At 39.7% G+C, this 17,568-nt stretch overlaps 2 protein-coding genes across 4 annotated transcripts in view; one reads left to right on the top strand and one right to left on the bottom strand.

The window, feature by feature from the left end:
* Positions 1-2,015, top strand: part of LOC139580801 (integrin beta-4-like) — a 26,789-nt gene extending 24,774 nt beyond the window's left edge. For all 3 annotated transcript variants that reach the window (XM_071409822.1, XM_071409823.1, XM_071409821.1), the window contains one exon: positions 61-2,015. In XM_071409822.1, the coding sequence (XP_071265923.1) occupies positions 61-209 (149 nt within the window). In that variant the 3' untranslated portion in view covers positions 210-2,015. The remainder of the gene's footprint in view (positions 1-60) is intronic.
* Positions 693-17,337, bottom strand: LOC139580807 (uncharacterized). Its single transcript, XM_071409834.1, has 9 exons — positions 17,196-17,337; positions 14,731-14,820; positions 14,139-14,237; positions 13,960-14,067; positions 13,618-13,776; positions 5,828-5,968; positions 5,440-5,491; positions 3,810-3,836; positions 693-3,711 (listed from the first exon to the last, which is right to left on the bottom strand). The coding sequence occupies exons 2-9, from the start codon at positions 14,791-14,793 to the stop codon at positions 3,125-3,127; spliced, it is 1,236 nt and encodes a 411-aa protein (XP_071265935.1). The 5' UTR covers positions 14,794-14,820; positions 17,196-17,337; the 3' UTR covers positions 693-3,124.
* Positions 17,338-17,568: the final 231 nt, after the last annotated feature.

The following is a 17,568-nucleotide window of genomic DNA, read 5'->3' on the forward strand; positions in this document are numbered from 1 at the left end:
ACACGCAGACACACACAGTGTCTCTCTCTCTCACACGCTAACTCCCTCTCCTACCCCTAGGAGACGGTATGATGATGACTTCCCAGCACACAGAGACCAGCGGCATGGTAACACGTCATGTGACTAAGGAGGTGGTCCAGAGGAGCATGCAGGTGGCCGGCTCCAGCAGCGTCACCAAGAAGGTCGAGAGGTCGTTCTATGAGGCCTGAGGTCAAAGGTCAACAACAAGATGGCGGTGTCCCTGGGTTCCAACACATCCTGCTCACCTCTCTGTCTGTTACAGTGGATCCTGTCCTGTCCTGCCCTCTGTCTGACATGGGATTAATTTCATTCTTTTGTTTATAGTTTTTGTCTCTTGTTTCTATTTTGTTGAAAACATTTTACATTCAAAGAACTCTACCACCCCCACAGAGGTCTTGTTGGAAGTTTGTCATTTTTATACACAATACTCATGGCTCCCTCTATTGGTTCTGGCTGGTATTACGCCCAGAGGCTTTATATTAGGCTGTTACGCTAGTCTGAGGTCGTATCACAATAGTTTAAAGTAGAGCCCGCACTGGTGTTAATATCTCTTGGCAGAGATTAGCTGAGAGATAATGGAGGGAGAGTGTGTACAAGTGTTTATCCTGGCTGGCTGCTAGATGTCTTGAAAGATGGCTGCAGTTTGTTAAATTGATTACACTTAAAAAAAATTACATTTTAGTCATTTAGCAGACGCTCTTGTCCAGAGCGACTTACAGTTAGTGCATTCATCTTAAGATAACTAGGTGGGACAACCACATATCACAGGTTGTCTCATCTTTGTAGCAACCGCCTGCCAGTACACTTAACTATGTTTGTTTGTAGGGGCTCATAGAGAATTGTATTGTTAGATTGTTGGTGATACTCACAGTCATTACTATTACAAACATGAAATATAATAGGCTGACGTGTTTTCTTTGTCAGAAGAGATTGAATTGAAACGTTGATGCCAAATACTGTATTGCGATGTATTGTTTGTGTAAAAATATGTTTCCTATGGTTTTGCATATTTCTTTTTTTTGTACATTTTCCATGCTGAAGAAAGTTAAAGAGATTCTCTGGTACTTGTGTATACTTTTTAGCCAGTAGTTCTGAAGGTAGCGCTCACAAGCCAAAAGTGGTCCCCGAAAATTCCGTACTATGTCACATATCTGCAGATATGTGCACCACGTCATTGCTCTCTCTCGCGCGCTGCTGTGTGTGCTATCTTGCTATCTGTCACTCAGATGGCGAGGGGCTGAAGCTCATTGGCTGAAACTCGCCCCACATTGGGCAAAATGTAGAGAAGATGGAGCTGCACAGCTTCCAGAAATCAGTCTCTATCAAATTAGGAATTTCGTGGCTAATTGAGATAAAACAGTAATTCTGCTCATAGATTATGCATGTATGAATTACACATTGACACATCCAGCCCAAATTAGGAGCTTTAAAAAATACTTACTAGTCGCCAAAGTTCCGGAGCATGTCTTTAATTAATCCATAATGTAGATATAACATCATAAGGTGTAATGTAACAGTATTTCATACTTTAAATGTTTCTCATTACTGTATAATTGTTTTAAAAAGAGTACTTCGGTCTACAAGCATGTTATGCCTAACTAATATATTCTAGCATAGATAGAAAACTTGGTCATGATATTTCAGAGGGATATGTTTTGTGACAAAAAGATTGTATTCTCTTTATAATGTATTTTTACACCTATGCTGTGCTTTGGTTCAATTCTAAATACTGTCCATTGGTATACTGTCTGTTGTAACAAGTCCTTACACTTAGTGAGATATATGGCGAAAATAATTATACTGGTCGAATGTAGAAGTTGAATTTGATATATAAAAAAAAAAAATCATGATATTTCATAAATATACCAAAAATAAATGTTTATACTCTGTCATCAATTACTTCATGTAACGTCCATACAATAATCTGCTGTTTGTTTTTTATATCTGGCATGTCCATTTTATGGCATTTAATAAAGATTGAATATGAACCTCAATACTATAGTTGCATTTCTATCTATTCTCATAACCTTTGTAGACCACAAACCGACAAACAGATCTTTGAAAATGTGGTTAATTTATCGATGACTGAAAAAAAGCATTGTTCACACCATTATACACACACACGGTCAATATCATACCGCAACTTCCCAAAAATACGCTGTAACACATTATGAGACTACTGCGTGCTGTCTGTCTTTCTTCTGTGCGCAATCTCTCACTGAACTACAGCATTTCAACTACATTGGATCTTTGGGTAATTTGGGCAGCACTTTCTTTTACAGTGTCTTTATACCATGAAATACTATGGCAATTTAACAACCAATACAAATAGTTACCACTTCATTTCCAGATGGTATGAAGGCACTTTAAGAGAAAAAGTGTTGGGAGGAGGTAATGATTGTTCTTCAACCCTGGTCCTGAGGAGTGCAGGCTTTTGTTCCAGCCTAATTCGAACATACCTGATTCAACTAATCAACAAACCATTGAATAAGGTGTGTTAGGGCTGGAGTAGAGCAAAACGCCTGCACTCCACTAGCCTGGAATTGACACGGAATATTGCTACGTTTACAATATTAAGGGCTCGATTCCATCAGATCTACGCTAGCCGACACCCGCATAGCTGTTGTTTTGCCGTTTGTCTGAGGTGGAACCGTGTTACAGCTGTCAAAATTCACAAGCGGCTCCCAGTATTATACCTATCGTGAACATTGCCATCCCAATGCAGCCTTGTTTACAAGTTCGAACACTGCAATGTGTGATGTAATCTACACATTGATTTAGCTCATGGAAATCCTCATTATTTCATTGAATGATTTTCAGTTTGAGCGTCATTATTTATGTATGGTCTCCACTTTCTCGTTCTGAACGTCTAACGCGAGTGGGACGGGTGTGGCTTCGTGACAATGACTACGAGCAGCTGCTCACCGATTTGACAGCTCCAACGCAGTTACAACTCCGACACCGCCAAAACTTCAGCTATGTGGGCGTCTGCTATCGCGCGTTAACGCTTCATCTGATTGAATCGAGCTCTAAGTGTGGATTCTAGGCTAGCTCTCCAGGACCAGTTTTAAAGATGCTGTGATATGTTATCTAAGCACTTAGCTTAGCACCAGAGACAGGGTCCAGGGCAGAGGCAGGGTTCCCTGGTCTGTGCCGACCTGATCACCAGACCCTTCACCACCTCTACAGTCCCAAACACAGGGAACAGTCTCTCTGTGAAGGTCTCGTTGTACGTGTAGATGTGGGACCTCTTCTCCACGTCGTAGAAGGAGAGCTGGCCTTGCTCATAGTCCAGGTAGACCCCCACCTTCCTGGGGACCAGCATCTGGGCCAGCGGGGTGGAAGGCACCGTCAGGGCCTTGAGGTCTAAGCCCCTTTCCAGCCGCAGGGTGAGGTAGCCCGTCTTTGTGTTGAGGGAACTATAACCCTTCCTTTGGGCAGAGGCTTTAGCCACGCCCAGCCGCCAGTCCCGGTTGCCCACTTCAACTTCCCAGTAATGGCGCCCAGAGGTGTAGCCCTCGTTTCCCAGAGCGCACCACCAGCCATCGAAGCGACACGTGCAGTTAGGGATGTCTCGCCGCTCCAGGCCACAGCACATGCGCTTGTCGTCGTTGGAGAGGATGAGGTCAGGGTTGGCTGTCTTGGGGTCAAGGGTCACTTCCTCTGCAGCATCACAGATCCAGTTCCATACTGAGAAAAAAAGTTGTTAGGGTGAGAAATGGGATGACTGTATTTACAGTTTCCTTTACTCCTCAATAAAGCATGAGTCCAGCCTGAGTTTCACATACCATTATGGGGAATGTAGCGTGCTGCATCTGAAAGTGTTAACAAAACTGTGGTTAAAATACTGTTAAAATTAAATCTTAACTCATTTTCTGTTACGTAACTGCAAAGGACTCAGGAATGTTTGTCCATTCCTCTGGTGTCTACTGGAATTAGTTATTTCTTTCATGTTTTATCAGTACCAATTGGCAGCACTTCAAGTGATTCATCAACCATCCCAGCAAACATGCCCACCAAGACTGTGTTTAGACAGGCAGCCCAATTCTGATCGTTCTTTTTACTAATTGGTCTTTTCACTAAAGATCTGATGTGAAAAGGTCTGATGCGATTGGTCAACAGACCAATTAGTGGAAATAAATATCAGAATTGGGCTGCCTGTGTAAACACACCCATTGGCACAATGTGGGCCCAATGCGGGCAAAAATATTGGCACCATGTAAGCTGCACACACTGGGCCGATGGGCAGCCCTCACTGCCTGAAATAAACCCATATTTTCCAGGAAGTGGGCATGATGTCGGCCCGATGTGGGCTAAAATAATGGCCCTATTTGAGCTGTCCACCTTATACATTTGATCTATTATTTAACCCTCAAAGGTATTTAGCGAATGACAGCTATCATACATATATTTTTACAAGAGAAACTGCTAAGTTCCTCATATGTCACATGCACTTATTTCATTTTTTAATTTTCCCCCATGATTGGCAGTGTACTAGATCAGAATGAATTTGCATCACACATCAGAACACTTAAACTGGAACGACACTCTCAGTAACGGGTTACACAAAAATAACTGTGTGCAAACCATGCCCCCAAATATTCTATGATATTCATGCTGGGCTAGAGTGGGAATGGTGTGGGCTAGCCTGTGCCCACCTTGCCCTGATGTGATATCTTGACCACTGATCGATTATTACCCTTCATCAATACTTAGTGGCATAATCAAAATAGTCATCATCTCTCATTGTCACACTTTGACACACCTGTGATCTCCAACATCTCTTTGTCACTGATTGCTGTTATACTTGTGTAAGGGCTATATTCAATCAGATTTGTGCTAGCTGACACCATGTTGCTGTTGTTTTGGCGGTGTTAAGGCGCCCACATTCTAGGTTCGGTTGCTCCTAGCGGAACTCGGCTAGGCAAAGCGAACGTCTGTGCCTTGCATACTTCCTTAAAAGACCTTCACTTGAAAAACGAGGAAAAAGCATCAATATTACTGTTTGTCCCTCTTTAGATGCTGTAGCAACAACATAGTCAATAACACTCCCTCAAAATACTCAGAATTAATCTAAGATCAATTAAGAAATCTGTAATACATCTTGACGTCTGAATCGCGCAATTTCACATTAGGCTGATAAGAATCCGTATTATTTCATTTGATCATTTTCAATTTGAGCGTCATTATTTCTATATAGCCTACACTTTCTCATTCTAAACTTCTAACGTGAGTGGGACGAGTGTGGCTTCATGATAATGAACACGAACACCCGCTCACCAATTTGACAGCTCCAACGCAGTTACACCTCCTGCATCACCAAAACACCAGCTATGCGGGCGTCGACTAGCGCGGGTTAACGCGTGACCTAATTGAATCTAACACTTTCTTGATGACTCCAACACGTCAGAGACACACCAATCTTCTGACTCCTCTGTCTTCTGATCAGCCACTGCTTGGTTACGTCCTCCTGCAGACACAGAGGAAAGGCTTGAGTGAGTTTATCTGTGTGGTATCTAATCAGGCACATGAATTGATAATCAGTTGGTTTACATGAACATCTTAGTCATTTAGCAGACGCTGTTATCCAGATCGACTTAGAGTTAGTGTATTCATCTTAAGGTAGCGAAGACAGACAACTGCATATCACAGTCGTAGTAAGCAAATAGTTGCCTCAATAAGGAGCTGTCAGCAAATCAGTGCTAATAAGAAAGGAAAAGTGTGAGTGTTAGGTCAAGACAGGCAAGGGTGTTCGTTTTTATTATTTGTGTTATTCTTTTTTGTTGACTCATTGACACACACACACCTTGTCAGGGCTGTCTGCACTCAGCACGACCCACATGACCAGCTCCATGGCTGGGAGAAGGTTCGGCAGACGCCCCCTCCTCCACTGGAACTCCAGATCATCCAACATCATCAATACGGGCTCACCGGGCCAGATACTGGGCTAGAGAGGGAGGGAAGTCAATATGGTTATTACTTTATATACTAAGAAACTAAAAGAGGGTAGGAGAGGCGGGATTTAGAGGGAGATGGTATCTTCTGTTAAGGAAATGAGTATATTTTCTTTCTTTTTTTAAAATGCACTCAACAATTTACTGGATAAAAACATTCATGAAATAGTGATATTGGATCATTCTCCGGTAGCATGCTTAATAACACAGTAATAGAAAATTAATTTAGCGACAGAATTTGGAGAATGAACAGAGCGCATCTTCTGAACCCAAATTTTATTAAACACCATTACAAATGTAAACATAAAGGACAGTATGTATCACTAGCCACTTTAAACAATGCCACTTAATATAATGTTTACATACCCTACATTACTCATCTCATATGTATATACTGTACTCTATACCATCTACTGCATCTTGCCATCTTTATGTAATACATGTATCACTAGCCACTTTAAACAATGCCACTTTTATATGTTTACATACCCTACATTACTCATCTCATATGTATATACTGTACTCTATACCATCTACTGCATCTTGCCTATGCCGTTCTGTACCATCACTCATTCATATATTTTTATGTACATATTCTTCATCCCTTTACACTTGTGTGTATAAGATAGTTGTTGTGAAATTGTTAGGTTAGATTACTCGTTGGTTATTAATGCATTGTCGGAACTAGAAGCACAAGCATTTCGCTACACTCGCATTAAAACCTCTTGGAAATAGGGGGCGCCATTTTCACTTCTGGATAAAATCGTGCCCAATTTAAACGGCCTCGTACTCTGTCCTAGATCATATGATATGCATATTATTATTACTATTGGATAGAAAACACTCTGAAGTTTCTAAAACTGTTTGAATTATATCTGTGAGTAAAACAGAACTCATTTGACAGGCAAACTTCCAAACAGGAAGTGAAAATTCTGAAATGGGTCTCTGTGAAAGGCATTGACTATTCAATTGTCTTTTATTTATGGATCTGTATGCACTTCATACGCCTTCCACTAGATGTCAGCAGGCAGTAGAACGTGGAATGAAGTCTCTAGCCTTTTCTGGGACCGGATGGGACTCGTTGCAGTGAGAGGTCAGCCATATTGGTAGTACTTGGCTACGCACTTGGGTTTGTCATATCGTTTTCTGCAATGCATTAGGTAGACACGAAGAAATGCTCCGTCTGGGACGTTATTGGATATATTTGTGAAAAACATCCTAAAGATGGATTATCAACTGAGTTTGACCAGTTTATTCGACTATTATTATGACTTTTGGAATTTTTCGTTCATGCGTAAAATCTTCATGGACACGTGAGTAACACCATGCTAGCCAAAGTTGCTAATTCAACAGAAGAAATGGACATTCTAAAACAAAACAACGATTTATTGTGGAACTAGGATTCCTGGCACTGCATTCTGATGAAAGATCATCAAAGGTAAGGGAATATTTATGATGTTATTTCGTATTTTTGTGGACTCTTTGGACTCCAACATGGCGGAGAATGGCTGAGCCCTGTCTCAGATTATTGCATGCTGTGCTTTGTACTAAAGTTATTTTTTTAAATCTAACACAGCGATTGCATTAAGAACCAGTGTATCTTTAATTATATATGCAACATGTATTTTTCAGCAATGATGAGTTTTTCTGTTAGATTACGTGGCTGTCTAAAATTTCTCCGGACATTTTGGTGCCATTTGTGACCATGGCTGCAATGTAGAACCACGATTTATAGCTATAAAAATGCACATTTTCGAACAAAACATAAATGTATTGTATAACATGATGTCATAAGACTGTCATCTGATGAAGTTGTTCAAAGGTTAGTGATTAATTTTATCTCTATTTGTGGGTTTTGTGAAAGCTATCTTTATGGTGAAAAAATGGCGTTGTGTTTTGGGCTATTGTGGTGAGCTAACATAAATATATGTTGTGTTTTCGCTGTAAAACATTTTAAAAATCGGACATGTTGGCTGGATTCACAAGATGTTTATCTTTCATTTGCTGTACAACATGTATTTTTCATAAAGGTTTTATGATGAGTATTTCTGTATTTCACGTTGCTCTCTGTAATTATTCTGGCTGTTTTGGTGCCATTTGTGACCATGGCTGCAATGTAAAACCACGATTTATAGCTATAAATATGCACATTTTCGAACAAAACATAAATGTATTGTATAACATGATGTCATAAGACTGTCATCTGATGAAGTTGTTCAAAGGTTAGTGATTAATTTTATCTCTATTCGTGGGTTTTGTGAAAGCTATCTTTGCGGTGAAAAAATGGCGTTGTGTGTTGGGCTATTGTGGTGAGCTAACATAAATATATGTTGTGTTTTCGCTGTAAAACATTTAAAAAATCGGACATGTTGGCTGGATTCAGAAGATGTTTATCTTTCATTTGCTGTATTGGACTTGTGATTTCATGAAATTATATTATATGATATCCCTGTGGCGCTAGGTTAGGCTATGCTAGTCAGCGTTACTGATGAGGATGATCCCGGATCCGGGAGGGGGGGTCGGTAGAGGTTTTAACATCTGCTAACCATGTGTATGTGACAAATAAAATTTGACTTGATTTTGATTTGATTTTGACAGGGAAAAGCCGACCCCGGATATAATCTGAGGTGCATTTAAGGTGTACATTAGGGGAATGAAAATCTCATACTCTGAAAAAGTTACATCCGATTTCAAACTTAAACTTAAAGAAAAATAAATCACTATCTTAGAAAAAATTTATCTGAACTTAAGCAGGAATACAATCTTTTACTTCTGAAGAGAGATAACTACAGGTTAAACTTAAATAAAGCATACAACTTAATGGCAAATAAACCAGGTAAATATCTCGCAGCTCTCATAAAACGAATACATGTTAAACCAGTTATAATTTTAAAAGATAAAGATACAAAAGCAGTATTTAGAAACAACAATGAGATGAATGATCATTTTAAAAGTTTCTATGAAAATGTATATAAATCAGAATTAAACAAAAGTGGGATGGATCCTATGTCCTTCTTTGACTCAACAACTCTAAACCAACTATCAGCAGACAAAAAAATCTTTAAAAACAGTGATCACGCAAGAATAAATATTGGATACTGTTCAAACATTCACACAGAGAAAAGCACCAGGGATGGATGGCTTTCCCATAGAATTCTATTCTAACATTTTGGGATAAAGTAGCCCCCTATCTACACAAATGACAACACACGTCACTTAATTCAGTACTTCTTAGTTCCATGTATCAAACAGTTATTTCAGTTATATTAAAACCAGGAAGATCTGGAGAATCCCTGATTATAGACCCATAACTTTATTAAATTGTGACAATAAAAAAGCTTACAAGCAATAGAATGGCAAAAGTCTTACCAGACTTCTACATATCAATCAAACAGGGTTTAGTAAAAATAGACACTTACAAACAAATACAAGAACATGTTTCAGTTTAACACAACACGCAAAAAACAAGATATGGATTCATCAATAATGGCTGTTGATGCAGAAAAGGCTTTTGATCGTCTTTAATTGCCTTTTCTATTAAAAACGTTGTAAGCTGACTACTTTTCAGCTTAAATAATCAATTAAATTAAAATATTATATAAATGTCCTAAAGCAAAAATATACATGAATACAGTGCCTTGCAAAAGTATTCATCCCCCTTGGCGTTTTTCCTATTTTGTTGCATTACAACCTGTAATTTAAATTGATTTTTATTTGGATTTCATGTAATGGACATACACAAAATAGTCCAAATTGGTGAAGTGAAACTAAAAAAATTACTTGTTTCAAAAAATTCTAAAAAATAAAACATGGAAAAGTGGTGTGTGCATATGTATACGCCCCCTTTGCTATGAAACCCTTAAATAAGATCTGGTGCTACCAATTACCTTCATAAGTCACATTATTAGTTAAATAAAGCCCACCTATGTGCAATATAAGTGTCACATGATCTGTCACATGATCTCAGTATATATACACCTGTTCTGAAAGGCCCCAGAGTCTGTAACACCACTAAGCAAGGGGCACCACCAAGCAAGCGGCACCATGAAGACCAAGGAGCGCTCCAAACAGGTCAGGGACAAAGTTGTGGAGAAGTACAGATAAGGGTTGGGTTATAAAAAAATATCAGAAACTTTGAACATCTCACGGAGCACCATTAAATCCATTATTAGAAAATGGAAAGAATATGGCACCACAACAAATCTGCAAAGAGAGGACCGCCCACCAAAACACGGACCAGGCAAGGAGGGCATTAATCAGAGAGGCAACAAAGAGACCAAAGATACCCCTGAAGGAGCTGCAAAGCTCCACAGCGGAGATTGGAGTATCTGTCCATAGGACCACTTTAAGCCGTACACTTCACAGAGCTGGGCTTTATGGAAGATTGGCCAGAAAAAAAGCCATTGCTTAAAGAAAAAAATAAGGCATGTGGGAGACTTCCCAAACATATAGAAGAAGGTACTCTGGTCAGATGAGACTAAAACTGAGCTTTTTAGCCATCAAGGAAAACACTGTCTGGCGCAAACCCAACACCTCTCATCACCCCAAAAACACCATGTTCTGGGAAACTGGTCAGGGAAACTGGTCAGAATTGAAGGAATGATGGACGGCGCTAAATACAGGGAAATTCTTGAGGGAATCCTGTTTCAGTCTTCCAAAGATTTGAGACTGGGACGGAGGTTCACCTTCTAGCAGGACAATGACCCTAAGCATACTGCTAAAGCAAAACTTGAGGGAAACATTTAAATGTCTTGGAATGGCCTAGTCAAAGCCCAGACCTCAATCCAATTGAGAATTTGTGGTATGACTTAAAGATTGCTGTACACCAGTGGAACCTATCCAATTTGAAGGAGCTGGAGCAGTTTTGCCTTGAAGAATGGGCAAAAATCCCAGTGGCTAGATGTGCCAAGCTTATAGAGACATACCCCAAGAGACTTGCAGCTGTAATTGCTGCAAAAGGTGGGGGGGGGGGGGGGGAATACAAACCCCCCAAAATATCAATTTTAATTCCAAGTTGTAAGGCAACAAAATAGGAAAAATGCCAAGGTGGGTGAATACTTCCGCAAGCCACTGTAATACATTATCTGATTAAATTGTTTTAGAAAGGGGCACAAGACAAGGATGTCCCTTCTCCCCCCTCCTGTTTGCACTGGCAAGTGAATCACTTGCAGAAAGAATTAGACAGGACTCAAACGTAACAGGTATCAGTATTGTTAAACATACAATTATTTGCAGATGTTCTCAGGATATAGCTGAATAATATTGAAAACTCAATTTCCCTTTGTAAAAATATTTTCTGAATACTCAAAAATCTCAGGTTATAAAATGTACGTGGAAAAAACAAAATAATGTCAATAGGAAAAAGAAAAAGAACAACTCCCGATCTACAGCAATCCTTTAAGTGGACCACAAAAATATGAAATACTTAGGATGCTTAATAAGTGACAACAAACAACAAATATATAAATATAACTTTATTCCATTACTCAACAATATGAAAGCAGATCTAATTAAATTGAATAATCTTCCCATAAATCTTACAGGTAGAATAAACCTCTTTAGAATGGCATGGCTGCCAAAGTTTTTATATTTATTTTCAGTAATACCAATTAGCCCACCGATGACATTCTTTAAAAAAAGTATACTCGGTCCTAACAGACTTTATATGGGTCAAAAAAATCATAGAATAAAAGGGAAAGTTTTACATCTTCCTAAGTCTGAGGGGGATTTTAACCTTCCAGACTTTCCAGAATTGTATCAACTCGCTACCTAAGGCTTTTACTTGCGACATATAGTTAAATGCACTAAAGAGGAACAATGAGTACATATTGAAGATGCGCAAGCTCACCCCCAGAATATTTTTTACATGTCTATTTACAAAGGATAAAGCTAAGAACATGAACAACTTCATAGTTAAGAACACTATAATGATATGGAAGAAAATGAAATGTATTTTACAAGTACCAATATCACTTCCTAGAAACACAACCTTATGGAATAATCCTTGAATAGCTTTCCAGAGTTCATCAATAAATTGGCCCACATGGAAAACTAAAGGCACAGAAACCGTAAATGACTTGTTAACAGGAAATACATTTATTTCCATGACAGAATTAAAATGTAATTCTGGACTGACCAATGTAGATACGTTCAAATACATGCAACTTAAAGGTTACATATCACAAAATGTACATTTCAAATCTTTTGGACATTAGAGCAACCTTGAGGGAATCCTATTTGAGTCACAAAAGGATGTTCATATGATAGGGAAGATATATAAAACCTTGCAGCGACCATATCTAAGTGACAATCTCTTAGAAAAAAATCTAAACTATTGGAAAAAATATTTTAAAAGAACTTATGTTGGCACAAGATGGAGGGAAAGTTGGAGCCTAACTAATGAAATTACATTTAATGAAAATGTACGCTTAATCCAATATAAACTAATGTATAGAATGCATTACACAAGAGACAAAATTGACAAATTCTACAGTACAACGACAGAGTCGTCTCTCAGGTGTAAAACTAATAATGACTCAATAATCTATGCTTTCTGGGAACGCTATTAAGTCTGGAAGTTGTGGGCGGAGCTAGAAAGTTGGCTGTCAGAAGTATTACAATGTAAACTTTCTTTTAATCCGTCTGTCTGCATATTTTAAGACATGACATATGGGGTGTAGTGAGATCCCCAATGGGCTAGACGATTCCTTTTTCCTCACTCATCTTGAAAAAACGTGTGCTAAAAACTTGGAAGTCAATGGACACAATGTAAAAAACAAATGATTTATTATTGAATTATTGAAATAGCATGGACGACCAAGAAGACCAATTTAAGGCCAAGTGGCAAACAATAATGCAGGCACTAGGCATAAGGGTGTGAGAATTCGGGACTGGGCAGATGAGATGTAGTCATTGTTTGTGTGTCTGTAAATTGTTGATGGTATGTTTTTGGAATGTAAAAAAAAATGGAACAACATTTTTTGTTAAATAAATGAAGAGCATGTCATATGAGAAGGAGAGGTGAGGATGAACTGGGACAGGGAGCTGCTCCTTAATTACAGAGGTGTCAGAGACAGAGGGATAAAGAGAGCGAGTGAGAGAGAGAGAGCGAGAGAGAGAGAAAGAAAATGAGAGTGCGAGAGAGAGAGAGGGAGAGAAGAATAGGAATTGGAGCAAGAGTAAGTCTTTAATCAAATAGGTGTGACAGCCTTGGAGTCTGACAGCAACAGAAATAGAAGAAGAGGGAGAGAGGAATACAGAGAAAGGGAAAGAGAAAGAAGGGGGAGGCCAAGGGATAACAACAACTCTAATAAGTTAATCAGTAAACTACTCGCTGTGCCAGAGAATAAAATTAGATAAAGAAGGACAACGTGTCTTTGTTAATTTGTCAACAACAAGTAGTATTGTAGTACAACCACTTTAGTAATACACTGGACTCACAGGAGGCTGCTGAGGGGAGAGCGGCTCATAATAATGGCCGGAACGGATCAAATGGAATGGCATCAAATACCTGGAAATGTGTATGATGTATATGATACCATTCCTCTGATTACGCTCCAGTCATTACCACAAGCCCGTTTTTTCCAACTAATGTGCCACCAACCTCCTGTCGTAGTGACCCAATCCCTCCCCTATTCCATACCTCGAGTTTGTTTCTGAGCTGGTGTGTCCAGTCCATGATGACCCGTTTGTGGGATGCCATGTCATACTCTCCACCTGTCTCCAGCATACACAACAGGTGACCGTTCCACTCCCTCTTCTCTGGCCTGTCAGCCCGGAGCTCTCTCTGGATGCTCCTTGGCTGCAAAAGCAAAGGACATGGGTCAATAAAGAGATCATTAAGTAAAAACTACATTAACAAGTCTCACATCAAGGCATGATAATAGTTTATCAACAAAGAGAACAATGACAAAGGATTGATTTCAAGAAATAAAGGCTTTTAAAGTAAAACTTAGTTTCACTTCTTTCAAATACGAGTGCTCGCCTGTACTCTATTCTCCAGCACGGCAGCCCACTCCACTATGCATTCTCTACACACACTGGGAGGCCAGGAGTCTTCATTGGTCCAGATGTGGGCTAGGACATTTGACCTCTGCAAAGAGAGAGAGAGAGTTAATAGTAGAGAGAGTGGTTGTGTGTATGTGTGTTTGTGTATGTGTGTACCTGGCACAGTCTGTTGAGTTCCCTGGCCAGCTCCATTATAAACAGCTGACTCTCCACTAAAGGTTCTTTCTTCTCATTTGTCACTTTCTTACGAGACTCCTAGAACAGAGAGAGCAATGGATGAGAGAGAAAAAGAGGGTAAAAAAAAAATCGCTAGAAGCACTGCTACACAGATAAACCACAGAGGGGAAATTAACCATCAGTACTATTATCATTGTACTGCATTTGGCAGTAATCTTGGTAATCTTAAACAAATCTACTTTAAAACAAAAGTATACACGTCACACACATGGTTATGGGCTAAAAAAATGAAACACCTGTACCATATCAGATATACTGTAGTGTTGAAATGTATTACATTTTGAGTTTGCATCCCAATATTACACTTTATATACATCGTAGAAGACTGAAATATAACAAAACCGCTTGACATAGAAACACCAGATTTTCTGCGTTCATATCTTTAAATATATTTTTTATTATGAAAATATGAAAAGTACTAAATAACATTCCACCCATGAGGCCACTAGGTCATTTGACTGCAGGAAAGGGCAACGAGGTGTCTGAGAGTTGAGGTGTCCCAGGGTCGTACCTTGAGGCGGATCTTAATTTTTTTTGCCGGCTCGATGAGGAACTGGAGGCACTCCTTCATCATGTTGGCAGCTGGGGGGAGAGAGAGGCCCTGTGGCACAGTGATACACAGCTTCAATATGCTGGCACGGTGATACACAGATTTAATACGCTGGCGCAGGGATACACAACTTTATTATGCACTGGCACTCACTCTGTCAGAGCTAGGCTTGATCTACAGCTGACTGGGCTCCAATAGCACCTCAAATTGATCGTGTGTGTGTGTGTGTGTGTGTGTGTGTGTGTGTGTGTGTGTGTGTGTGTGTGTGTGTGTGTGTGTGTTGTTACGAAACCAATAACTAGTTCACTGATTTGTCTGCACTTGTTATGTTTAAAGGTCTTAGGCCTAGCTACACTGCACGGTCTGTAACCTGATTTGATGTGTGAATAAATGTGAGAAGTAGGTATATGTGACCAGGTGTTCAATGCGTGTACCTAGGAGACAGCCACCTTACCTTAAGTCCAGTGCTAGCCCAACATTGGACTAAAAGAGCTTAACGTTACTCCTTAGTCCAAGGACCTTACATGTTCTGTTTAGAGGTGAATTGGCTCTGGCAGTCAAAACAGCCAAATACTCCATCTAAACGTGATTCGATTCTCAATTGCGGTGCGGTTCTAGAAACATAAATCCCTCTACTTTCATATCACATCAAAATAATTTCACAAATGAAAAATACACACACACTGTTTAAACCTGAAAATAAGGTCCTCATAAGACATGACATATGGGGGTGTAGTGAGATACCCAATGGGCTGGACGATTCTCTTTTCATTCATCTTGAAAAAACATTAAAAACGTGGAAATCAATGAATCCGCCATAATTAACACAATGGGAAAATCGCAATGATTTATTATCTGAATATTTTAATAGCATGGGCGACAGAGCTAAAAACGAATTGGTACAACCGATCGACCGTTTGGCCTCAGTGGTGTTGAATAAGCAGCACCCCCCTGGCCTGCAGTCTCCAGTTAGTTTGATGTACAAGAGGGTACATTTTCTGTCCTTTTTGTGACAGAGGCCGCAGGGGAAAGTGGCCAAAAGAAGATGCAATTCATCAACTTTTAAAGGAGAACACAGCAGAGTAACAATGATGCTTTGTGTTTGGAAATGTTGCCTACAAAGGATTTTCACAGCTGGTTAGTTGTTAGGGTTATTTTGGAGGCACTATGCCATCACCTTATAATAACACCTTGAAAGGACTTATCCTTAATCAGGTGGCGTTACCCTCCTGTGGGGTTTTGTTCCAACCCTGCCCTAAAACAACTGGTTCTACTAATAAGGTGATGCTCAGGAACTTGATTAGTTGAATTAGGTGTGTTATAGTTGGGTTGAAACGAAAGCCTGCATAACCAGTATCTCTCCAAGAGGAGGGCTGGCCACCACTGTTCTAACACAGTTTGATCAATAAGAGCCCCTTCCCCTTAGACCTGAACTTGTAACTTGTCATTTAGACTTATTGGTTTAGATCAGAATTGACAGAAGAATTTAGGCATACACGCCAATATTTATGCACCATATTACTACGCAAAGATGGGAGTTTTGAATGAGACAGTTGAGCCACTGAACTTAAACGTGATTGTAACACTTTCACAACAGGTGAACCTGCGACTTCTATTTCTGTGGTCTAAACAACAAGCAGGATTAGCGCATGTCCAAAACGAGTGACTGGGACACGTGCGCGCACACAGTGACCGGGAGAGTCTACCGAGGACACCTGCAGAACCCGTGCCACTAATCCGGTTAACGAATTAAACGGAGTTGAGTAAACTGTAATAAACATAAAGCCAAATTTGTAAACACGACAGGCAATTTCCGGCGAAACATAATAACATAGGCTATCTAGTTAATGGACACCTTTATCATTACGCACCTGTAATTAAAGGTTTATTAGGCTATGCATTAGGTGTATTGTAGATTGTAGTGGATTTGAGATAAGAGGAGATCCCGGATTATAACTCACCTGTCCCTGACCACAACCTTAGTGACTTTCTATTCTAGGACACACAAAACAACACCTCTGGCCGGTAAGAACAGATTATCACAACAGAGTGGGCTGGAGGTTTCATTTGGACTGGTTCCAAAGCGTAATATCACATGAGTAATACCATTATGAAGCCTATATAATAAGAACATATATTGACACAATACTTCTGTAGCTGACCCGACCGCTCCCCAGAGCGCCCAGCGCAGACATCATCAAGTAATAAAAACGATTCCACTTTCAGGGCGCATCATGCAGAACGTTAAACAATTCTCCAAACATATCCAAACTCAATGTTGCAAAACTAGCTTGGATAATGCAACCATCATTTTATGCGTAAAGCTTGCGTCTACAGTAGCCTACATGGATTATTTTAGACATCGTGGAGAAACAAATAAGAAAACATTGCATTGAAATGAAGATGTCTGAAGCAGAAATACTTACCTAGGGAATCCACAAGGAAATTGTTGTAGTTCAGAAAATCACGTAAATGTTTTCGGTAGGAGTAGAGCCTATGACTAACTACTGTTGTAGTCTACTCTGCACCTCACTACCGTTATACATGCGCCAGGCTCTATCTACTGCAACTGCATTGAGTGAGTGAGTGAGTGACCTCATTAGCACCACGCTGTGCGAATAAAAGTTCGGGTGTTTCCGAAAAATTTACGAATACAGACGAAACAGGTAGACATCTTTGTTGGGTCTTCACGCGTTTTGATAATTCACTTTGTTTTCCACAAGAGGTCGCCAGAGTATAGAATCTCATTTACAGCGCGTCAATTTGAGACCACGATTAAATGACAGAAACAATGTAGCC

Source organism: Salvelinus alpinus, chromosome 7 (genome assembly GCF_045679555.1).
Source record: "Salvelinus alpinus chromosome 7, SLU_Salpinus.1, whole genome shotgun sequence".
In the NCBI taxonomy this organism is placed as follows: Eukaryota; Metazoa; Chordata; class Actinopteri; order Salmoniformes; family Salmonidae; genus Salvelinus; species Salvelinus alpinus.

Bases quoted from the DNA above. Each gene is read 5' to 3' on its own strand.
- LOC139580807 (XM_071409834.1), bottom strand. From the start codon at position 14,793: ATGATGAAGGAGTGCCTCCAGTTCCTCATCGAGCCGGCAAAAAAAATT. The intron at 14,068-14,138 runs GTACACACATAC...CTCTCTTTGCAG, and splicing joins AACTCAACAGACTGTGCCAG to AGGTCAAATGTCCTAGCCCA. The intron at 5,969-13,617 runs GTATGGAATAGG...CTCCCTCTCTAG, and splicing joins AGCTCAGAAACAAACTCGAG to CCCAGTATCTGGCCCGGTGA.